This window comes from Heterocephalus glaber, unplaced genomic scaffold (genome assembly GCF_053883595.1).
Source record: "Heterocephalus glaber isolate CG9 unplaced genomic scaffold, H.glaber_assembly_v1.0 deba00000281, whole genome shotgun sequence".
NCBI lineage: Eukaryota > Metazoa > Chordata > Mammalia > Rodentia > Bathyergidae > Heterocephalus > Heterocephalus glaber.
Window position 1 is genome coordinate 910,780 of NW_028258139.1, and position 25,887 is coordinate 936,666.

Here is a 25,887-nt window from a genome sequence, read left to right on the forward strand (position 1 = left end):
AGCATATTAAAAATACATTATTGTTTAATTGTCAGAGAAAATGAAATTATAATTAAAATTATTCCAAGAGTGTTCTGCCTTTATTATTTAGAAAGCCTTTCTTGAAAATAACTTTAGTTACTCTTGTTACAGGACACATCATTTATTCTCTGCTTGGAGAAAGTCAAAAAGAGTGGCCTTACATTTTCAATATCTTCTTTGTCCAAGTGGTTATTGAATCTGTGCACAGTTAAGATTTTTTATATATGGTCTGCAGATCTTTTAGTGTCTATATTTCTTTAAGACTCTAATAAAAGTGAAATAACTGGGCCAGGAATTCAGCTCAGTGGTTTCCCCGCCTGCTGTGCAAGCGCAAGGACCCGAGTTTGATCCCCAGTACCAAAAAAAAAAAAAAGTGAAATAACTAAACCTGCCTATACATCTAAATATTTACAGTTCAACCTCAGAGATGCAGAGTTAGAAAGAACGTCACTGTCAGCTTCATAACAAAAGAAAACCTGGACATATGACAAATTAGTGACTTTTATTGAGAACTAGATTTTACAGTAAAAATCTAACCCAAACTCCAGAAGGCAGATATCTAAAGGGAGATACCAGTCCCAAGTACAGGCATTCCTCGTTAAATGACCAAGTTTCATTCCTGTGACTAGGATGTGAAATGGATTAGCTGCTAAGGAACTGTATATAGTATGTACATTACAATGTTCAAAACAAAGAAATGGTCAAAGAAACTCCACCTTGATGACTTAGCTTTTATTTGCATAACTTACATGCAGTACTGTACTATTCAACAAAACAAAACTACAGTACTGTACTGTACAGTACAACCAGTAAAAATGAGCACTGTATAAACAAGGTATACTGTACAAAAAAAGACACTCCGGCTCTACAAACAAGATATACAGAACTGAACAACAAAAAAAAGATGGATAGTAAGTCTGAAGAGTCATTACACGGGGAATGTCTGCATTTGCTCACTGATGCCAGATGCCACAAATATCATATAAGCCAGTAAAAGGATTCACCTAAAAAATTTCAACAAATTGCTACAGGCTGGATGTGGGCCAGAATAAGGATGTGGACTCTTGTAGACACTTCCTCCAGGAACCCCATCAGGCACTTACAGGGAGAACAGAGGTGAACACGGAGGAAGATTCCTTCCCAGTACTGGCGTGGAAATAGTACACAGCCACTTCAGAAACTCTTGAAATTTGACCTCTATTTTCTCTTTAAAATAAAAGGTTTGATCTGTTGAGGCTAGAAGGGCAAAAAATAGTCACCTGAGGGGACTAGTGGAAAGCCACTGCAACTAGGGCAGGATGGCACAAAAATAACAAACGCTTCCAAGGCTGCAAAGAGTGGCAAGAATTCATTTGAACCCCACCACATCTGGAGGAACACTTGTAAAAACAACATTCTTCAGAGCCAGGTTCACAGTGCCTGGCAAAGACTGAGGCTTGAACAGGACATGAAAGAACAAACACCCTCTTCACACTGCATAAATGAGAGTTGGATAAAAACAGCAGTGGAATAGAGTGGGGAGAGCTGCCACACACAGATTAGCAGGATCAAGCCAAGTGGAGAGATGCAAACTAACTAGGAAACAAATATTGAAATAAACTCTCACACCTTAGACTACACCCTAAGCATAAGGTATCACTAAAAGAACGTGAAGACTATGATACACTGAGGCTAACCATAGTGCCTCATCAGTGACATAAGGAAAAAGATAAGAATCTAATAAAATTGTATACAAGTACAGTATACAAGTACATGTTAATGATTAATTAATGTATAAATGCTACAATAAATGTGGCACTTTACCCTGCAAATATACAGGGAATGTGGAAGAAATTTTGCTTGTGAGTTAATTTCAAGGGGTAGAAGAAGGATTATCTGGAGTTGGAAGGAAAGATTTAACAGCAGATCTGCCTAAGTGTGGCTCATGACACACACAGTCACTACAGGGAGCTAAAAGATTTTGAAGCATGTGCATTGTGTGGTTTCTGTAGTCCTCCAGGTTTGGCTGGGTGGAGTTCTCACTATTCACCTAGTGTTTCTCATGGATAAATTTGCATAGGCAAATGTGGAATTCCTGTAACATTATGAAGCATTGATATGTATTTTAACATGTCAATCATTCTGAAACAATTGCACATTTTAAAAGCAAGTATTTTAGCCAAACTGATTATATTCTGTTTCTACTTCAACATCTGTTTTTACATCTATTTCTTATTCGATTTCTAGTCTCAAAAATGATGAAGAGATGCCTTTCTACTTTATAAAAATTATTCTTCCAACTATATACTTGGTGATGGTTAAATCCATAGATCTATTTTGAGAAATATGACTCCAACACCCCATCTCTCTAACAATCTTCCCTACAAAAATGTCTCCCTATGGCCACTTTCTCTTCCCCTTCACACAAAGAGTTTTCCTTCTGTCTACTCTGCTGTGCTCTCACTCTAACCACCTGTCTTTCTCCTTAATAAACTGAAGGGTCAGATGACTCCATAGCTAGTCACCCTTTATCTGCACACCATGATATATTCCTTAATTTCTTTTAAACTCTCTCAGCAAGATCAGGCTTCTCAAAGGCACTAATATCCTCCTGTTGGCAGATTCGCCATGTTTTTTCCATCTTTCATTTCCCCTCCTAGTTAAGAATTGACTATTGATTGTTGTATTAGTCTCCCGAGACTTCACTAACAAAGTGCCACCAACCAGTGTCCTAAAACAACAAAAATTTACTTTCTCACCCTTCTGAAAGCAAGCTGGAGTAGGAAATCAAGAGGTCAGTGTGGCACTGCTCTCTGAGACTCTGGGTGGAACACTCCTCACCTCTTTCACTCTGGTGGTGGCAGTCCATGCATGGTGGTCCATGCTTGCTGTGGTGTCATTATAATACCCGCATCTGTCATCTTTGTGTGTCCCCAACCTTTCAAATAAGGACACCAGTTGTGTTGGACCTAAGGCCTGCCCTACTCTAATATAACCTCACATTGACTCACTCTCAATTAGATCTCTTCAAGTCAGTTCAGATTCACAGGTAGCAAGGGTTAGGGTTTCAACATATCTTTGTGGGGGGCACAATTCAGGCTGTTGACATTCATCTACAATTTCTTGAAACCCTTTTGTCCCTTTGCTTTCTAAAAACAATAAAATACTTTAAAATTCTGTATTTTTACAAAGAATACAAAAATACTAAAAAATTTATATTGATTTTATACACCATATATAATCTCCATATCAACTCTCTTATATAGATACAGTTATTTTTGACCATTTCATGAATCATAAAATGGTAGCTAAATACCCATGAATGCTGAGGTAGACAACAAACTGAAATTTAAACCCAGGAGACCGGAACCCAGTGATTTATGATGCACTGTATATCTCCTCAATAAGTCCTAGGGTACAAATCCAGGATAGGAACTGGTGGAACAAGCAGGACTTCACTGTTGGTCTTTGAAAATATAATGATAGGAAAAAAACCCAAACTACGAGAAATTTAGGAGAAAATGGAAAGAGAAAAAACGGAAATAACTTGTGAGGGTATTCCAAAGGTTAACAAAGAAAGGAGAGAGAAAGGTTGGTAATTTAAGAGTAGAGTAAGAGTCATCTTTAGAACAAGGAAGATTAATTATGTTGGTATACTGAAGGAAAAAGCTAGATAGAATCATCCCAAACAAGCAAAAAAACACAAGGGTCACTCATGATATACAACCTTGAAAGAGAGACGTGATCTAGCCCACAAATCAAGGTGTTGGTCATTGTCAAACAAAGGTCAAAAGAGAGGTTAGAAAAGAGGAGGGTTTTTTTCATGTTTCATCTTTACTACGTATCTACCATCTAGAGCATCTGGCTCAGAGTATGTATTAGCAAACACTCTTAATCTTTTCTCCATGCAAAGGTGTTTGATTGCTTAAGAAATAGGCTATGCTACATTCTTTTGGTGATACTCCAACAAAAATACAAATTACTAATATCTGAGGTCAATAAAAATTTTTATGTAATATTTAACCCTTCTGAGAAAATTAGCCCTTCTGAAAAGCAATTTTTTTTTCTCACAGTATATTCTGCAGTGGGTTTCTAAAGGGTACTTTCTTTTTATTTTTTAAATCTAGCTTTTTATTTTTTAAATGACTTCATTATTTCTTAGCTTTGTTGATACATAATTGACAAATAAGTGGTGCATATATATTAAGGTATACAATGAGATGTATTGATTCAATTCCTACTACCTTAGCAATTTTCAAGCACATAGTATGTATTATCAATTATAGACATCATGGTGTACATTAGATCTCCAGAACTTATTCATCTTAACTAAAAATTTATGCCCTTTGGCCAACAAGTTCCCATTTTTCCCACCTCCCAGACCACTGACAAATACCACTATACTTGCTGTTTCTATGCATTTGACTTTTTAGATTCTGCATATAAATGAAGTCACATAGTATTTGTTCTTGCCTGTCTGACCTATTTCATAAAGCATAATGCCCTCAAGTTTCATCTATATTGTTGCAAATGGGTAAATTTCCTTCTTTTTTTTTTTTTTGGCACTGGGGATCAAATTCGGGACCTTGCGCTTATGAGGCAGGTGGAGGTACCACTGAGCTAAATCCCCGGGCCTAAATTTCCTTTTTTTTTATGGTTGAATAATATGCCATGTGCATATGACCACATTTTGTTTATCCATTCATCTACTGACACTTAGATTGGATCCACATTTTAACTATTGTGAAGATAATGTTGCAATAAATATGGGAGTGCAGTACTGATTTCATTTCTTTCACATATATACCCAATAGTTGGATTGTTGGGTTATATAGTTTTATTTTTAATTTTTGTGGGTCCTTCCACAATCTTTCCCATAATACATGTACCAATTCACCTTCCCACCAATACCATGCAAGGTTTCCATCTTTTCCGTATCCTCACCAGCGCAGATTATCTCCTGTATTTTTTTTTTAGTTGTTTTGTTTTGGTTTTGGTTTTGGTTTTTTGAGACACGGTCTTGCTACGTATTTCGGGGTGGGCTTGAATTCACAATGTGGCTCAGGTTTGCCTTCAACTCATGGCAATCGTACTGCCTCAGCCTCCTGAGTGTTGGGATTACAGGCGTGAGCCACCACACCCGACTCTTGTCTTTTCCATGATATCATCCTGATAGATACGAGGCAGTGTTTCATTGTGGTTTAGAATTGTATTTCTCTGATGGTTAGTAATGTCTGGCGTCTTTTCATGAATATGTTGTAAATTTTCTTTGAAAAAATGTCTATTGAGATCTTTTGCTCATATTTAATTGGATTATTTGGACTTCTTTCTATGAAGTTGCATGAGTTCTTGATATATTTATTTTGGCTACTAACCCCTGATCAGATATTAGCAAATATTTTCCCTCACTCTATAGGGAAATCAAAAAGTGTAATATAGCTAGCTTTATTTTTTCTCAAGATTGGTTTATCTCTTCAGGGTCTTTGGTGGTTACAGAACTTTAGAATTTGCTTCTGTGAAAAAATGTCATTGGAATTTGGATAAAAATTTCATTGAATTTGTAGATTGCTTTGGGGGTATGGATATTTTAACAAAATTAATTTTTCTTACCCACAGATGTGGGATATCTTTCCATTTGTTTGTGTTTATTTTAATTTCTTTCATCAGTGACTCATAGCTTTCAGTGTAAAGATCTTTTACTTCATTGGTTAAATTTATTCCTAAGTGTTTTACTGTTTTTGGTCCTATCATAAATTGGAATTTAAACTTTTTTTTCAGATAGATCATTTTAGTGTATATAAATGTTACTGATTTTTATGTTGATTATATATTCATCAAATTCATGTTTTTTAAATAATTATAACATTTTTGTGCTGGCCTCTTTAGGATTTTCTAAATAGAAGACCGTGGCATCTTCAGAGACAACTTTACTTCTTAATTTCTGATTCAAATGCCTTTTATTGCCTAATTGTTCTGACTACGACTCTCAGTCCTATGTTGAATAGCACTGGCAAGAGTGGACAACACTGCCTGTTCCAGATTTGTCTCAGTTACTTTCTCATTGCTGGGACAAAATATCCAACACTCACAAGTTAAAGGAGGAAAGGTTTATTTTAGCTCACAGTTTGTAGAGGTTTTACTCCATAATCGGCTGGCTCCAAGGCAAGGCATTATGGCAGAGGGGCATGGCTGAGGAGAAACAGTCCATGGCATGGTAGGCAACAAGCAGCTAGCAGTGAGCCTTCCTTTTCCTTTTATTCCACTCAGACTACAACTCTACTGTTAGTGCCACTCACATCCAGATCGGGCCTTCCCACCATCCACACCCAGAGCTATTCTAAACCACACGGACCAGTTACTATGCACCTATAATACAGTATCACACACCCATAATCCAACCATTCTCAAAAGTCCCACCTATGAGTCATGAGGCTTTAGGGAACATCTATATATAAGCCATGACAGGATCTTAGAGGAAAAGTTTTCAGCTTTTTGCCATTTTCTAATTTTCTGATTCAGTCTTGGTAGGTTGTATGTGTCTAGAAATTTACCCATTTCCTCTAAATTATCCAATTTGTTGAGGTATACTTGTTTAAAATAGTATTTTATGATCTTTTGTATTACTGTGGTATCAATTGCAATGTCTCTTCTTTTTTTTTTAACTTTATTTGAGTCATCTCATTTTCCCCCTTGGTTAGTCTAAATAAATTTTAATCAGTTTTGTTTCTTTTTTAAAAAACAGTTTCATTGATATTTTCTATTATTTTAATATTCTTTTATTTATTTTTACTATAATCTTTTATGGCTCCTTTTTCCACTAACTTTCTCATAAGTTTTGGTAAGATCTTTACATTTTTTTTTCAAGTTTTTCCCATCTGATTTTTTCTTCAATCCACTGATCATTCAGAAATGTGTTTAATTTCCACATATTTGTGAATTTTTTAGTTTTCTTCCTGTTATTGATATCTGGTTTCACACCAGAGTAATCAGAAAAGAAACTCAGTATGATTTAAATTTTTCTGAATTTATTAAGACTTGCTTTGAGACCTAATACATGGTCTATCCTACATAATGTTCTATGTGCCTTTGACGCTATTATGAAGCTGCTCTTGGGTGAAATGTTCTGTATTTGTCATTCTGTGTTGAAGGTGAGATATTAAAGTCTCCTACTATTATTGAATTCCTGTTTATTTCTCATTGCAGGGATTTTTTGGGGTAGCAATGAGAACTGAACTCACAGCCTTGACACTGAGCTACAATCCCAGGCCTTTTTCATTTTTTATTTTTACATAGGATCTTACAAGGTTGCTAATTGCCCAGGCTGGGCTCAAAGTTTTGATCTTCCAGCTTCAGCTTCCCAGTCTGCTGAGATTGCATACACTTGCCACCACACTTGGCTTCCTTTTAGTTCTATTAGTATTTATTTTATATATTTAGGTGCTCTGATATTTGGGTGCATAAACGTTTACAACTGCTATGCCTTCTTCATGAGTTGATCCCTTTAAATTATATAATGGCCTTCTTTATCTCTTTTTATGATTTTTGACTGAATGTCTATTGTATATGATATAAATATACCCACTACTGCTATTCTTGGTAACCACTTGCATGGAATATCTTTTTCCATGACCTCACTTTCAAACTACTGTATTCTTTAAGCTAAAGAAGTCTCCAATAGGCACCACTTTATTATTGTTTTGTTTATTCATTTGTCCACTCTTTCTGTGTCTTCTCACCAACTTTAATCGATTGACATCTAATGTAAATTATTGTGAGGTAAAAACTTACTATAGCTATTTTGTTGTTTCATGACTGTTTCATAGTTTCTCCATTCTTATGATTTCATGAATTTTGTATCACAATGTTTTGATTTCATTCTCTTAACTTTTTTGTGTATCTACTATAAGTTTTTGCTTTGTGGTTGCCATGAAGTTTATAAAAGCTATTTTATAGTTTTGGTTTTTTCAATTTTTACTCTGTATTAGTATATGTATACAGTACGTAATGATTACATTCTTCATAGGGAATTAGTACATGTATACGACACATCTTAATTCTTTTTTCATCCTTTTTCCCCTCCCTTCCCTTCTTGATCCCCTTACTTTTTGCAATACAAAACAAAACAAAACAAAACAATCTCCCTATTTCCTATTATCTATCTTTTGTTTTACTCTTTATATTTTTGGGTTTCTCATATAAGAGTAGCTGTGATATTTAAGCTTATCACCTCATAGCAATTTAACTTCAAGCTCATACAAAAACTATTCTTTTAGTTCTCACCTCACATTTTAGGTTACTGATATCATAGTTTACATCTTTTATGTCTTTTTTTGGTACAGGGGATCGAACTCAGGTCCTTCTGCACGTGAGGCAGGCAGCAGAACCACTGAGCAAAATCCCCGGCCCTAGTTTACATCTTTTATATGCTATGCCTCCATATGAAATTGTTATAGTTATAGTCATTCTAAAATATTTAACTTTTACATGAGAGATAAAAGTGATATATACATCACCATCATAATACCAGACAATCCTGGGTTTGACTTTGTATGTACCTTTGCCAGTGAGTTGTATACATTCATACATTTTTACATTGTTAAATAGCATGCTTTCATTTCAGCTTGAAGAACCACTTTTAGTATTCTTTGGAAGACAGATCTGATGATGACACAACTCTTCAGATTTTGTTTAGGAAGTCTTTATCTCTTCTTCACTTCTTTTTATTTTTGGTACCAGGAATAGAACTCAGGATCTCGCACTTCCCAGGAAGATGTTATGCCACTGAGCCAAATCCTCTTCTTTACTTCTAAAGACAAGTTTTATGAGTATAGAATTCCTGGTTGTTAGTTTGCTCTTTCAGTACTTTAAATACATATTACTACTCCCTCTGGGGCTGTAATGTTTCTACCTACAAAGCTTCTGATTGTCTTATGGAAACTATCTCTTGCTGCTTTCAAAATTTTCTCTTTTTCTTTGAATTTTGATTATAATTATGTTTCAGTATATAACTTTTCAATTGACTTTTAGGCCTTATGAATCTGGCTACCCACTATTCCCTGAAATTTAGGAAGCTTTTAAACTGTTATTTCTTTAAATAGACTGTCTGTTCTTTTCTTTTTGTTTTGTCCTTCTGATATTCCAAAAATGCATACGTCATTTCACTTAATGGTGTGCCGTAAGTCAAATAGGCTTTCTTTACTCTGGTCTCTTCCTTTTTCTATTTGCATCTCTGACTGGACATTTTCAAATGACCTTTCAGCTCACTGATTCTTCTGCTTGGTTTAACTGCTTTCCTGAAGTTCACTAAATTTCTTTGAGAACATTATTCTAAATTCTTTGTTAGTCAGTTCATAGATCTCCATTTCTTGAGGATCAGTTGTTTGGCATTCTTGTAGGGTCCTTTGGTGGTATCTTGCTTCAGATTATTATATTCCCAAGTTGGAAATATCTAAAGATTGTGCCTATAGTGAGGCAGGGAGGGCTGCAAACTGTGCTCTACAATTGTGTAGGGCCATTGGCTGGACTCCCCCAGTGAGGCTATAGTTTCCGCTCTGTAGTCAGGCAGGGCCGTGGATTGGGTTTCATGTTCATGTGGAGCCGTAGGTAGGAGTCCATGGGCAGGCAGAGCTGCTGGCCTGGCTCCTTGGTCACACTAGGCCACAGGCTTGCTCCACAGCTGCATGGGGTTCTAGCTTTGCCCCCTTCCCTGGCAGAGCCACAGGCTGGGCTCTGTGACTGGGCTGGGTCCTTGTTCAGGTGTCTTGGTGAGGCAGGGTGGCAGGCTATCGTCCACGGTTGGAGACAATCACTGGCCCTGGTAGGCTATAAGTTGAGCTCCATGGCTAGGCCAGACAACTGGCTGCAGACATAGCCAGACAGAACCACAGACTGTTCCCTAGCCAGACAATGCCAAGAGTTCAGTTCTGTGGGTGAGCAGAGCTACTGACTGGGTTTCGGTAGGGTGACGACAGTGCCAGCAGGGATAGTACTGCACCAAAATCTGTGCTCTAGTCACTTTGTTCTTGGTTGACTCCAGGTAATCAAATCCTGCTGAGCCCCTAGGATTCTCACTTCTTGTGAAATGAGACAAAATTGGGCCTCTCACAAAATATCCCTGAACAGTGAGAGAGCTGAATGTCTGCCTCAAGCTCTCTTCCACTTGGAGAAACTATTGACCACAGGAAATTTTGGGGTATGGAGCTGTGCTAACCTGAGAGTAGGAGACCATAGTCCAAGAAAAATTGTTTCCCTTACCCTTCCAAAGGTTATTATTTTTAAGGCTTTGTGCTGCAAAGGGATGCTTCAACATCATTCCCAGCTTCTGGAATTTTCACAGACATATTCTTGTCTGTGAGTAGCTGCTAGCTAGTCTTTCTGTGAAGAGTACTAAGGTCAGGAACCTCCTATTCTGCCACCTTTCTGAAGTCATTTGCATTGGGATTTTGATTTCCAACTTTGTTCTATATTAAAAAGGAACAATTCCATTGACTCTTCTTTACAAGAATTCCTAAGTGAAAGTTGGGTGGTCCAAGTATAGAAGATATCATTTAAGAATATTTAAACTTCTGTGGCTGAAGGAAACGATCAAATTAAATTGTCCTTAGGATCTGCCATCCACAAGAAAGTCACTTGTGTCAGTGGGACACTGCTTAGTGCTGCAATTTCTAAACTGCTGAATGAAGTCAATGTGAAATATAACTAAACTGCAAGTTTTAGCTCTACTAAAAAAAAAAAATAAGAACCAGGTATTTAACTCAGTGGCACTGTGCTTGCCTTGCAAGTGCAAGGTCCTGAGTTCAATCCCTGGTACCCCCCCCCCAAAAAAAAAAAAATGAAAAGAGAAAAGCATAAGGAAGAAGGAGAAAATAAAAAAGAGATACACACAGAAGAAAGTCATAGAGTTGTGCCCAAATCAAAATGACACACTGACATCCATTTAGCTAATAGTTAATAATTTGTAGGTACACTTGGACAATTAACCTTTAAACATTAAAAGGCCTAAGATAAATGTTCCTGATATTACTTATGTACTCAGTGCTCACTGGCTTGCTAGCCCAGCCAACCCAGTCTTGGTTCCCTCTGTTCCTTCTTCCTACTTCAGCCTCTAGTTGTTTCTACACAGACCCCCATGCCAACAATAGCCACCTACAAACCATCTGCCAAAGCTGCCTTCCTGCTTTCATTCATCTGCAAATCATCTTAAATCCCACCCCATCAGGAAGCCTACTCCAATTTGTAGGCAGGATTATAAGAGTTAGTCTCAACATTATGATAAGGATGTTTTATATTTTATATGAAGTCTTTTTTTAATTCTCTCAATATTCACAATAATATTATGAGGTATTATTGTACCCATTTCACAAAGGATGAAATTAAAGCTTAGAAATGTTAAGTGGTTTATCCATATTTCCTCAGATAGTAAAGGATAGAGTGGGAACTCAAATACAGGTCTTCTAATTGCTTTTGACACAAATTTTTTTTTTTTTTTTTTTTTTGGTGATCGAACTGAGGATTTTGCGCTTGCGGGGCAGGCAGCGGAACCACTGAGCTAAATCCCTGGCCCCACAAATTGGTTTTTGAAAGGCTGAAATGTATTATTCCATCTATTCTAAGGAACGTAAAGGATATTCAAATGATTATGCAAGTGCCCCCTAAGCTCATAATAAATATTAAACCTATTTATCTGCAAAATTAATTGACTTCATGCAGTAGTAAACCAGATGTAAGAAACTACTACTAGGAGTGAATGGCATAGGCTCTAACTTTTTACAAGCAATAGAGTACTATTTAGTGTTTCAATTTGCAAAAATGCAATAAAAAATCACTTGCATAAAAATGCAAGCTAAATCCCTGGGTGGGGCTATTAGTAAATAATAAGTATGTAAGATACACATGATATCTTTATGATGCCCTCAAGGTAAGAGTGATTACAAGGGAAATTTAACAATTAATGTCCCAGGAGAAAGCAGCAAATATTAAACAAATTTGAGCCAAGTCACTTTTACTAAATTTTCATGTTTTTAATAGATATTCTTGAGTCCATGTCAGCCAATGGATAAAATTCAGGAGTTATCAACGGAATGAAGTCCAATCTACGATCTCCAGGTACCCCTTTATGCAAGTTTTCTCTAAACTTTCTGCCATAATGGACTTTTTGGTCTCATGTTTGCCTTGTTTTTCTGATGATGTCTCATTTCCTTCAGTCTGGTAGTCAGTGACATTCAGATTGCACTGATAGGGCTGACTCTACAGTCTTTACAGAATAGATATCAAAATTACTAGATAGCCACTGACACCATTTTGCTAACCCCTTCGATCTCAAATCCTCTTCTACTCTCTACCCAGTCCTATAATCAAGTTCTTTTTCAAAACCTATCACTGGGTCGGGTTATAGATGTTCCACATCATAACATACTGCATGAGTCAGATATATGAAAAGACTTTTCACTGTCCTAACAGTAAAAAGATAATCAATGTCTCACCAACCACCTGGCTGGTGCCTTAATGATTCATGGATTTGATCACATGACATAATGTAGGATAAAAGCCACACTTACATTGGGTCCATTCTTATTAATCTTCTGCAGGTTATAAAAATCATAGACCTAAATGGATCCTTTAATAGAGGAAGAGAAATGTGAATTTAAAAAGAAGAAAATACGGTAAAGATAAAAAAGGGTAAAGCAGGGCTTCTGAAATGGAAGAGTGAGGCCCACCGTAAAACCACTCCTCCAAAAAAGCAATAACAAATATTACTGAAATAAGATTTCCTAGAACTCTGAAAACTAACAAAAGTTTTGCAACAATCTGAGGAGCATTTATTCAGTGAAAATACAAACCTTCATAAGAACAACAGTTCCTGCATTGTAACTTGATCTACTCTCTACCCCTCTCCACAAATCCACAGCATGCTTTAAACCCCACAACCACAATAGCTATGAAAACCGACAGCAAGGTGATCCTAGACATAACACAGGCAAACTGCTGAAAGCCAAAAACAAGGAAAGCATCGTGTAACCAACAAAAGATAAACACACAAGGTACCTTCTATAGGTGACATCTGAAACTATGAAGTCCAAAAAGCAGTAGCATGACATCCTCCAAGTCCTGAAAGAAAAAATTGTCAACCAAGAACTCTGTATGCAAATTAAGATATTCTTAGATAAAAACAGAATTCATCGCTAACAGATCAATAAGAAATGCTAAAGGAAATCCTCCAGGCTGATTGGAAAGGACACTAGAAAGTAACTCAAATTCATATCATCAAGAAAATTAAAAGAGCCCACAAAATGAGAAAAAAAATTGTAATTCATATATATAATAACAGATTCATTTCCTATATATATATGTATATATAAAACTTTTAGACTCATGAATACAAAGATAAATAATGCTATTAAATGAGCAAAGGATGTGAACAGATATTTCTCCAATAAACACATGCAAGTGCCCAAGACACTCAAAACCATTAATCATTAGGGAAATGTATATCAAAACTACAATAAGCTGGTGTACTGGTGCAGGCCTATAATCCCAACACTCTGGGAGGCTGATGTAAGAAGATCTCAAGTTCAAGCCCAACCTGGGCATGTCTCAAAATAAAAATTTTACAACTGGGTTGGGGATGTAGCTCAGAATTCTCTGTGCTCAATCCTCAGTATAGCAAAACAAAACAAATGAAAACAGCAACACACACACACACAGAGACACCAAACAAAAACACAATTAAATACTACTTCACGCCTCCTAGGGTAGCTTTATTAACAAAAGACAGACAATAAATAATAATGAGGATGTGGAAAAAGAGCTAACCTTGTACAATACTGACAGAAAATGTAAAAATAAGGCACCCACTTTGGAAAACAGTTTGGTAGTTCCTCCAAATGTTAAACACAGAGTTACAATATGATCCAACAATTCTAATCCTAGGTATATAATCAAAAGAAATCATAACTGTCTTAGTTATTTTCCTCATTCTGGGACAAAATACTCAACATATACAACTTAAGGGGAAGGTTTATTTTGGCTTAAGTTTGTAGAGGTTTCAGTCCATAATTTGATGGCTAAAAGGTGGGACAGCAAGGCAGAGGGGGATAGCAGAGGAATAGCTGATCAAGTCATGGTGTCCAGAAAGCAGAGAGAGAGAGACTAAAGGAGGAGCCAAGGAGAGAGATAAACCCTAAGTGACCCACCTCTTCCAACAAGGCCCTATCTCGTAAGAGCAAAACTGCATAATCCAATTAACTTTCAAAAGCCCCACCTCTGAGTACATGAGGATCTTGGGGGACATCTACATGTAAGCCACAACAATAACATGTCTGCACAAAAACTTGTACACAGGTGTTTGTGCAGCATTATTCATGATAGCTAAAAAGTAAAAATGACCAAAATGTCTATCCACTGGGCAATGAATAAACTGTGATTATCCATGATGGAATACTATTTAGACAGAAAAAAATAATGAAGTACTGATACATACTCCACAGGAATTAACCTTAAAAACATTGTACTAAGTAAAAGTTAAACACAAAAGACCCTCTGTATCGTTAAATCAGTTATATAAAATGTCCAGAACAGACACATTAAAGACAGAAAGTAGATTGCTAGTTTCCTACAATTGGGGAATAGGTAGTTAGAAAAGTACTGCTAATGGGTACAAGTTTTTGGGCGGGGTGGGGGTGAAAACGCTCTAAAATTAGAAGGTAGTGATTTTTGTCTAAAGCTGTGACTACACTAAACATCCTGAATTGTATGCTTTAAATGTGTGAATATTATCGCATGTGAACTACATTTCAATAAAACTCTTTTAACAAAAAATAACAGCTAAGGTAACTTCAATAAATTCACAGTCATGTACTATAACTTGCAGGAGATTTGAGAAATTTTAACTAGAAGACATTAAATATTACGTGTGTCAGGAACAGCTCATGATTTGTTGTGTAGTAAGGATTACTAACAGCTAAACTTTGCCAATTGTTTACTATGGCAGCAATAGTAGTGACAGGCACTGTGCTGTATAAAGCAGATACTCTAAAAGATTGCCAAATGGATCAAAGTAAGTATCTCATTTCATGTAATCCATCAAAAGAAAACAAGATAGCACTGGTTTAAAAAAGAAGAAAGTTAAAAGTATATCCATCACAGTATTATTTATAATTGTATGACCCTAGAAACCATTTAAATATTCAACAGTACCCAAATATTCCATTTATCTATGTCCTATCACTCAGTATTTAATCAATGAAAGTTATAACTAAGAAGTCTACAGTGCTTCTTGCATAAGCAGTAATATACTCAGAAGGGTATGCTACAAAATTGCATTATGTATTATGATATTAGCAGCAGCTATTCAACATTTCAGACACTGCAATAAAAATTAATTCATTAAATCCTCAAAATAACCCTTGGAAAGAAAGGTTACTGGGAAACTGAGTCACAGATAGGCTAAGTAACATGTCCAGATCACCATGCTTATAAGTGGGAAATTTAGCATTTAAATATTGATCATTTGATAACTTAGATCACAACTTTACCACAGACTGCACCTCCTGTCTACCTTAGCTTCACATTCATCATTTACATGGTATAATTAAAATATATGGTAAATGTTTAAATTTAAAAAACATTTACTATAATAAAAGACACATTGCCATAAATCCCTCCTAAATTACTCTCCCTCATTTCCAACAAACTTAGCCCATTGTTCTTGCTAATTGATGAGGCAGTTCTGGAAGTCTTCTTTCACAAGTGTGTTTAGTTGTTCTATCATAGCTGCTTCAATGTCCTGAAATCATTCAAGATGTTTACAACAATTTATATAAAATAAAAGCAGTACAGTGTGTCTGCATCCACCTTATTCACTGCATTTGGGCACTATATGTTTTCTTGCTCATTCCTAAAGTCAAAATGACCATGAAAGGTAAATATTTTAAATAGACTCAGGATACTGAGGCAGCTATGACAGCACAACTAAAGATACAAAAGGTGACTTCCAGATCTGCTTCAGAAAGTGGCAAGAATGATGGGATAAATATATTCAAAACAAGGGGGAGTATTCTGCAGAAGATTAATGGTAATGTGTCTTTTATCACAATAAATTTAAAAAAAATTTTAACACTCATATATACCTGGTGCTTGTATAAAACATGTTTATGGGTTAAGACTGGGACTAGGAGAGACACTCAAAAACAAAAATACTCAATTTTCTTATAAGATTAGTAGTAAATTTTTGTGCTGTAATTTTTAATTTTTTTTAATCCATATACATTTTTATCTTTATATAAATAAAAATGAGGGAGGAACCACAATCTTATATTCCCATAATTACCATTCTCTCCTAGCTCCTTTAGGATAAAATAGTTCATGAATATTAAGAAAACTTAATGCAAATCCAACACCAAAACAAGAAAAAATCATCTTGGGTCTATCTTAGGTAATGTATACTGTGATATATTGTAGCAATCAATTTTACCTTGAATGTATCTGCACTGTTAGGGTTAAACAGCTGGTGTTTTCCAGACCCCAAAATAATAGGACCTGAACATCTTGTTTCTCCATAGACACAAAGGAATACTGTTGCCGTGGTGCCAGCATTTTCAAGATCCCTAGTGGCAACAGTCACCTTCCAGTCCCCGTCTGCAAAGGAAAAAATGAAATCAATATGAAGCAATGAAGGAAAACCCTATTAATATTAGGAAAATGCAGAATTTTATTTAGTCTACTCAGTTACAAATTGAATAGTTGATACAATCAAGAAGTACTGAAATGGTTGCTTATTATGGACCTCCTCTTTGGTAGTAAGGATATGAAAAAGTTTTGGACACTTTGTAGGATTTTAATTATAGAAAATAGCAGAAAAATAGATATAAACAGAACAATAGATATAATGGGCAAAACTGCTGAGTTGAAGGCATTTAAAACTATGCATTTGGCTGAAAGATTTAGGAGTTAGGTACTTCTCTCCAGTCTTTGGGTGGGCATGAATGACAGACTTGTACTGAGAGCCTGAGTTGAGGACATTACTGTATCTGTACCAAGGAATAGTCCTGCCAAGCTGGGGTTAGTAACACAGTTTGGTGATCTTAGTCAAACAGTGGTAAGGATGCAGAAGGCCTAAAAAAAAAGAAAAAAAAAAACTATGATTGATTTTTTTTTTTCATGAAAAATTGTTGAGTCCCCTTAGAGTTGGAATGAACCAACAGTAAGGGGGAAAATGCTGTATAAATAGGGCTTAGTGAAAAGAACTGGATTTGGGGGAGGGCAGATGAAGAAAAACTGGGTTGGAAATAAAGAAAGGCAATGCATCATATAAGCAGAATAGATATTTGAGCTTCCTGCAGTGAGACTGGAAGTACAAAAAGGTTGAGGCAAGCAGAGCATGACAGAAAACATCTTTTTAAAAGATCTATGCATTGTTCTATGATTGGTTTAGGTGGAAAGACAAATTGAAATAGTATAATGCACTGTGGAAAACTGCACTATGAACCCCTCAGCAGGCGAGCCCTCTGGCCCTGGGTCTTCACCATACGGCCTAGCATAACAAGCCTGCCACAGTGCTGTGTAGGGCATGCATTTCTGCTCATCATGGGCTACCCCTGGAGGGAAGAGCAATTTGAAGACATCTTTGTCATTTTCAAAGGCTCCATAAACAAGTACTGTCTTGTGAGTAAAATTTACATTTCCAAACTGTGATTAAAATCCATCACCATTCTGAACACAGGAATTTTCAATGACTCATCCACTAAGATGTTGCCTTTTCTTTAAATCTATTAATTCTACTCCCTTCTCCCACCTATATATCCACAGACATCATTGAAGATCTCTAACCAATTTGATAAAACTCACATAAGTAAAGCTTGTATAATGTTACATTTGATAATAAAGATAGAAATTAAGCCTCAGTTCCAGAACACCAAAAGAGTAGCAGATTCCACAGGGATGCGCTTTGCTGGCTCTACCTCATAGCCAGTTCGCATCGAGAAAGTCAGACTTACTGTGACAAAGTAGGAATCATGCACACTATAATCCCACTGAGGATTCCATAATTATACCAAATCAGACGGCAAACCTCACACCTGTGTTTTTAAAGAATCTCTTTCCCAGGCCAGGGATTTAGGTCAGTGGTTCTGCCGCCTCCCTCGAAAGCTCAAGGACCTGAGTTAGATCCCCAGTACCAAAAAAAAAGAATCTCTTTCCCTTTTTTAGGGTTAGGTTTTCTTTCACATTTTTTCCTTAGCTCCTTGTCTTGCTACCTGGGCCTTGCTATAGAATTTTCACCTCATAATACCACAGGGAGAGGGACAGGCATGAATTTACAGATAGGCTGGGATATCTTGTTCGCTAAAATACAGACACATGGGAAGGACCCCTGATTCATATAATATTTCCTCTCTTTTGGAATTAGCATGTTACCATGACAAAAGCCTTAGTGGTAGGATAACTAATGAAACATATCCTATAGTTATTTTTGTTGATTTTTAAGTCTTTTCTGAAACTGGAAAAAATCTTTTTCATAATTTCTAAAATACTTTAAAAACCTGATCACTTAACCTCTCTAAGAATGTCTCACTGTCTAAAACACAAAATAATTAAGAGCATTTGTAGAAAATAACATAGAGAAACATTATGAGTCATTATTTAAATTAAAAATTCCATTATCCTGTGAAACAGTTTATTTATAACTGGGCTAAAAATATGTTTAGAGTTTTTCTCTTGCCTATGTATGTGTCAAAATTACAAATTTTTAAAATAATTTTCTAATGTAAAACTTTTTAACCAAAAACCCCCACCAAATTCAGATACTTTGTCTATACAAGCTTCTTTGTTTTCTATTTTTATACTGCTGTTTAACTACAAAGATTCATACAAATTATACTGTCATCTGTTAATCTCTTTAGAAAATAGCATCGAACACTCTCATAGGAATAAAGAAAATTCAATATAAATGAAATCTAAATATTTATCTTACATTTATTGGTGTTCTGGAAGGTTTTTCTGGTTCTGGAAGGTTTTTTAAAAGTTGGTTGGTTATGCAGTGAACTATTGCTGACAATCTAACTTAAACAGGCCTATTTCATTCTCTTATCCTATTGTAGAGAAAAGGAAATTTTTTGGATACTACATCCCAAGAGGCTTATTTTTTTTGTTTAAAAAATATTTTAAAGGTAGTTTAGATACACTCTATGATCTCCAAATACTCCATAATAAATTTGAATTTATTCTTAATAATGAAGTAAAGTTTAACACTTCCACTTTTACAAAAATAAAAAATGTGTGCTCTGCTATTTCCATTGTCATATAACTAAGTGTAATCATGTAGGTATAGTTGAACTAGAAAATCCTAAAATTCAGTATATACTGCTATGTCAACAATTGCAATTCCATTAATAATTGTGGACCAGCTGACTTACAGATCTCAAGTTCCCATATTACACACAAGTATTGTGTTGTATGTTCAAGAGATACTCTAAGGCATTATGTGAATCCCCTGGTCAAATCAGACTTGATGCACTTCATAGATGGTCTCTAATACCAAGTTTACTATTGATTCAATAGCAAGGCACAGGAAAAAGTTCTTCCTTTGAAGAGGTCATAGACTAGGCATGGCAAAATATGGCCCCTGGGTCAAATTTGCCGTCTGTTTTGGTAAAGTTTCAATGACACAAAGCTATGCTCACTTGTTTATATGTTGTCTTGTGTCCTCTCCCACTACAATAGCTAAGAAGCTGCAGCAAAGATCACATGGCCCACAAAGCCTAAAATGTACATTATCTGTCTTTTTAGCATAAAAATTGGCAGGTTCCTCCCTGGACCATCAACATACTCAAAAATATCCTCTAGCCTGTATTGAAACATGTGCTTATTCGTATTTAATATGCAAGATTTAACCGATGGGTGCAGAGATATGAAGTCCTCTTGGTTTTCCAGCTCATGTCATAGTCTCTAGGCATGCCCCTACCAATCCACAAATATCTGGTTTGCTCTACCCAGACAGACCAGGCATGTCCTGAAGTGACGCACTGCATTGTTCAAATAAGTCCTCACTGGTATCTCCCAACCCACTCACTCTCTTGCAGGGTGGATGATTTGCTGGTTTAGTAAGAGGTGGACTCTATTTCTTTTGGTTGAGTCCAGGCTGCCTTTGGCCAATACAATGCAGTAGAAGTGATATTCTGAAGGCTAAGTTGACTTGGGTCTGTCAAAATGCTTTTTCTTGAGACAATAATACTTGGACCTCGGAAGCCAAGCTGTGGAAACTCAAGGTACACAGAAAGGCCTCACATAAGTTGGCAACAGCAGCAGCAGTCCAAGCATTATGCCTGTGAGGCAGCACAGGCAAACCACCTCGGAAGTCCAGCTGTATCTTTCAAGGTCTGCAACCACAGCACTATCCAACTGAAATCACATGAGAGGCTCCAAGCAAAATTCAACTTGATGAAGCATGTCAGCCTACTGAAAGGTGAACAGTAATTAAAGATATTGTTTTAAGCCACTAAATTGTGGAGAGATTTCTCACACAGCAACAGATACCTGGAACAGCTCCTGAAAGCCTTTCACAGAAAAAGGCTCCCCATTCCCTTTTATTTATAAGTACAATAAGAGCTTTCTGTCAGGTGCCTGGTTATTAGCATGTATGCAAAGGGATCTGACTGAAGCACCCCTTCTGTATATCTCAAATAAAGAAAACAAAATAGATAGAAGGCTTGCCATTAACTGTTTTCTTCACAATGTTATCAGCTGGAGGTTGATTCTCTGTATGGTACTAGTGAGTTACTGTATTTTGGCAAACACGTCCCTATATCTAGTGAAGCCTGTAGCCTATTCTTAGATCTTAACATTTTATCTTTGCCTTATTTTGTGCATTCTGCACCAGTGGTACATGCACTTCTCTTTGCCACTCAGAAAATTAATCCTGTTGTTGAATATAGAAACATCTGCGTCTAGACACATTTTCAGTTACTTGGCAACTACCCACTGAATACTCAGAGAAGTTCAGAGAAGATGCATGTAAATTAAGTTCTTACCATGTAATTGTTAGTTTGGCATCCTGGAGGAAAAACTCCTGACAACAGCTGTCTATGTTAACTAATTGCCACACTGAGAACAAACTATGGGACAGCCACCACTTTGCCTGACAGCACATCAGACACAAACACGGTTCTATGAGGCTTAACAGAGTGGGACCCAGAAAGATGCAGTGAATGTGAGAAAACTCCTACAACCTTCTACTCCCACGTGACAATTGTGGCTGGATTGAGACAGCCCAAAAGGACCACTATTGCTTTGCATGAAATATTTGCTCAAGTTTACCTGGGGGAGACATGGAGTGTTGTGGTGGGGGGAAGATGGAGAACTGCAGGCATTTGGGGTGGGGGGGACAAAGCCCTTTACTTAATCAACTCTGCTCCCACAAAAGTTCCAAGGGGGTCTTGCAGACTTGAGGTGATAAACTGAATGTACTCTCTTTGCTCTGGAAACAGGGATCAGGATAAATACTTTCTCCATCATTATGTCCATGGCGATGTTTTAGTATTACTTACAGATTAGCATGCTGGCAAATGTTTATTTTAGCTTTTCAAAAATAATACCAATGTCCACTTCTCAAATATTTACAGCCTCTGGCCATCTTGCTGCCTGCTTTTCATACTGTGACCTCCCTATGACAAGCTTCAGCTCTCTGAAAGGCTCCTTTTACTTCCAGGACGTTGCCAAAATCCTTCTGCTGAAATGCATGCCCTCTCCTTCACCTCTCTTCTTCCTCTCATCTGATGAACACCTCATGGGTACAGGCTCGGCTCAGAGGTCACAGACTCTGTAAGAGGCATTTTTAGACAGCCCTGCCTGCTTCAGCCTCTGACACATGCCTCTACAGGCCAGGACACTCACCTTCTGCCTCTGCCCACCCAGCCGATTTCCTGTGTAAGTGTCTCTGCATCTCCAGAGCCTAGTACATCAGGCACACAGTAGTTATGCAAAAAATGAATGAATGACTTACAAAAATCTTATAGGACCTGTTAAATATTTTTGAAAAATGAAGTCTGCATGTGTGAGAAAGGATATTCAAGGTATTATTATTAAGAATATTTCAACACAATATATAACTTTCTCAACAAATAACAAGTCCTTCAGATGATGTATCATTAGTGTCATTTTTTGTACAAAGGACTAGGACATTTTATTTGCCTCATAATTGTTCTTATTATTAGCACAAGATAATGGAAACAATTTTGGCCTTGTATCACCCACATATTGAAGGGCATGTAAATATATTTCAATGAGATTTAGTAAAGATACTGTAAACAAGACAGGTTATTACTTTATTCTAATTTTTGATTATTTTATCTCTAAATAATTCTATGTATCTAAACTATAAGTCCTTCAAAACACAAACTTATAAGAGGATCAATTTATTTTAATTTTTAAGTGTTTTACAAACATTTTTATTCTTTCAAACAACAAATATCATTAATCCTATTGTACATGTAAAGCAAGGGAGAAATTGTGTGCTGACTACCACAGAAGTTGGGATAAATTTGACATAGAATTAGATATAATTATGCTTCCTAAAATAAAATGCTCAACTCATACAATGCTCAATTTTCTCCACTTTTAAGTCCAGAAAACAATCTGTTACATATTTTATTTTGATCTTGGTTTAAGGTGAATCTCTTATCATTGCTGAGGTTAGGTTTATTATTTACTATTGTGTGATAGCATAAAGGACACCTTACTTTACAAGACCAGACAAAGACTAAGAAGAGTGACAAAGACAGCCAACAGGTGGGGCATGTGCCTGCCTCAGCCCAAATGCATGCACAGTGGGACTACAGCCAGACAGCTCAAGACACGAAAACATCTGTCACAATGAAAAATAAATGTTCACAGGAAACTGAGGCACAGAGATATACAATGATGTCCCCAAACTATGGAGCACCTAAGTGCTCAGGTTTCAGAATCTGCACTGTTAACCAGTACATTCAGTGGCCTACCCACAAGTTAGAGTCTGTTACATATCAGCTGAGGTAGGACTCCTACACTTCAGAGCAGTTTACTTCCATTTCACCTACCTCCCGGTCTAGCACATTCAACTCTACTTGAAATCTTCATCCTTGAAAGAATAACATGATAGTTAAATACCATATCCTTGCCCAATGGTCTACTCTGTCAGTAACTATCCTCAATCTGGACTGTAGTTTCTCTACAATAGAATTTCTACCTTGCCATTACCCCAAATTTCCTTCAAATTTATCCTTGATACTTGCTGCAAAACCTTTCCCATATCCCTCTGCCTCTTTGATTATCCAACTTTCCTCCACTTTCATGGAAAACTTGACTTGCCTTTCTTTGAATATTTACTAACAATCTTCAAGTACTTTGTGTCTTAACCTCTTAAGCAAGTTACATTTGGAACTACATTACAGTGTACTGGTCATTAGGACAACAACTCATAATCCTCAATGTATTTAGAATCCAAATCTTGACATATGTATTCAGGCCTACATGAACTACTGAATTCTGCTAGAGTTATCTATTGCTACATGACAAAACATCCTAAACCTGAAACAACAATTTCTTTTGCCAATGAATCTACAGTTTGGGTCAGGCTTGGTAAGGAAGGATCATCTCCTTTAGTGTCACCTGGGGCACCACAACTGGGGACAAGAGCATCTTTTTCTAATATAGCTCTTTCATGTAACCAGCAAGTTGGAGCTGGCTTCTACCTGAAGTTTCAGTCAGGGCACAAGGCGATTGATTGTCTCCATAAGAACCTCTTCATGTGGTACAATATAGCCAAGTAAGCTCAAATGTTTGCCATGGCTGACTGAATCCTTTGATAGGGAATTAGCAAGGTTGTGGAAAAGCACATGGAACAGAGAGTGTAGTTGCAGTTACAGACATTTTAGCAAACACAATCTGCCATATCTACTGTCTCAGCCTTGCCCATGTCAACATTTCTCAGCACCCTTTTCCAACAGAGCTCTCTATGCTAGTAGTTAACAGGTGAGGGTGCACTGGCCTCTTGGGGACATTTGATGATGCCTGGAAACATTATTTTTGAGCCTACAACTGAGCGTATGTAACTGGCATCTAGTGAGTAGAAGAAGCCAGATATATCCTGTGATGTTTATAACAGTTCCCCACAACACAGAAATGTCCAGACAAAATGTTGACAGTTCTAAGGTTGAGAAACCTCTGATTCAGCCTGAGTTAAGCAATTCTACTTTACCCAGAACATGCTATACTTCCTGTGAATTATCTGTAAATAAAAACTGGTGGAGAAGTGCACCCTTTATGGCAATGTTTTTGCAAATTGGATTATTCTAAGGATTCTGAGAGGTTTATATTATTGTTTCTATGTCAAATCTATTCCAGTCCAAGCTATGTTGAACTATGTGTATTCAGTGGGAAACAAGGAAAGGTGTAAACCAGTGTTCTAGAATCAATGTGGCGTATATGAATACTCACATACCAGCTATTTAACATCAGGAAAAAATGAGGTTAAAGTTAAGCCAGAGCTTAGGAAGCATCACATTGTCCTTAAGTTGCTCACTCAAGTCTTTCTGGCATACCCATTCCAAAGGGTCTAGGCACCAAAGACTAAGACACAATAAACACCTGGCTTCTGTCAAAGAGAAGTCCTCTGAACACCCCTTTGATTACAAACAAGTTCACACACTGGCATCTATTTCCTCATCTAGCCCCACTGGAATTTTTTTCAGGGTCTGCATGTTGGGAATGATGAGACAAACCTGGTGATGGTTCCTTGGGCATCTGAGCATCACACACTATGAACACTTGTCTGAGATGCTGACCCCTCAGGTTCTCCTACCTTCACAAGCACCCACAGGGTTTCTTGATATGCAGGAAAACAAGACTGAGCCAAGAGGCAGAAGGCTCCAACATAGGAGGTTGGGCAGTCACTTCAGCATTATCTACATCACTATACATAATTGTGTTCTGATTCAGAGCAGTGGGCAATCCAAGCAATATTTGATTTAGAATGCATGATGATGGTTTAGGATACTGTAGTTCTTAATTATGTTTAGCTGAAACTCATCATTAAATTTAATTTCTGACCCCACTGCAAACAGGCAGGTCTGCCCATGCCCTACTGAAGTCCCGAGTCTTGCAGAAGACATTGAATCACCCACCCACCCCCCGCTGCAGACAGGCAGGTCTGTGCACAGTCTACCAAGGTCCTGAGTCGTGCTGAACACACCAAATCACCCCACTGCAGACAGGCAGCCACCTGGTTCCACACTACAAAGATACAGAGGACACTGGACAACCAGACCATGGTACTGAGTCCCGCTGCTCCCAGCCCAGAGGTAGGGGCTTCTGAGCCACCATCCCACTGTTCCTGGTCCAGAGGAAGGGGCTTCCCAGTCACCATCCCTCCTGCTGCTCCCAGCCCAGAGGAAAGTGCTTTTGGGCCACCTTCTGTCCCGCTGTTCCTGGCCCAGAGGAAGGGGCTTCCGTGCCACCATCCCTCCCAACGCTCCTGGCCCAGAGATAGGGGCTTCTGAGCCACCATCTGACTGCTCCTGGTCCAGAGGAAGGGGCTTCCTTGCCACCACTCCTCCTGCTACTCCCAGCCCACAGGAAAGGGCTTTTGGGCTACCATCCCTACCGCTGCTCCCAGCCCATCCCACCTCCCCCAGCTCAGAGGAGGTAATCCCTGCAGGCACTAACAGCCCCCCCCCAAGTCGAAATGAGAAAACACATAAATAAGTCTCCAAACCACACTTCCAGATCACCTACAGCAATCCCAAAGGGAAATGAGTTGGAACATTATGATACTTAACCACCTGGACCCACTGAACTGGCAACAAAAGGGGATCTGGAAAAAATGAAATCAGAAATAATTTCTCACATAACAGGAGAAAT

General features: G+C 37.4%; 1 protein-coding gene across 1 annotated transcript in view; it reads right to left on the reverse strand.

Annotated features, from left to right (window-relative positions):
* The window catches only part of LOC101723048 (lipoxygenase homology domain-containing protein 1), a 74,153-nt gene that overhangs the window by 36,766 nt on the left and 11,500 nt on the right, over positions 1–25,887 (reverse strand). Inside the window, exon 2 of the mRNA XM_087185413.1 lies at positions 16,472–16,635. Within this exon, the coding sequence (XP_087041539.1) occupies positions 16,472–16,635 (164 nt within the window). The remainder of the gene's footprint in view (positions 1–16,471; positions 16,636–25,887) is intronic.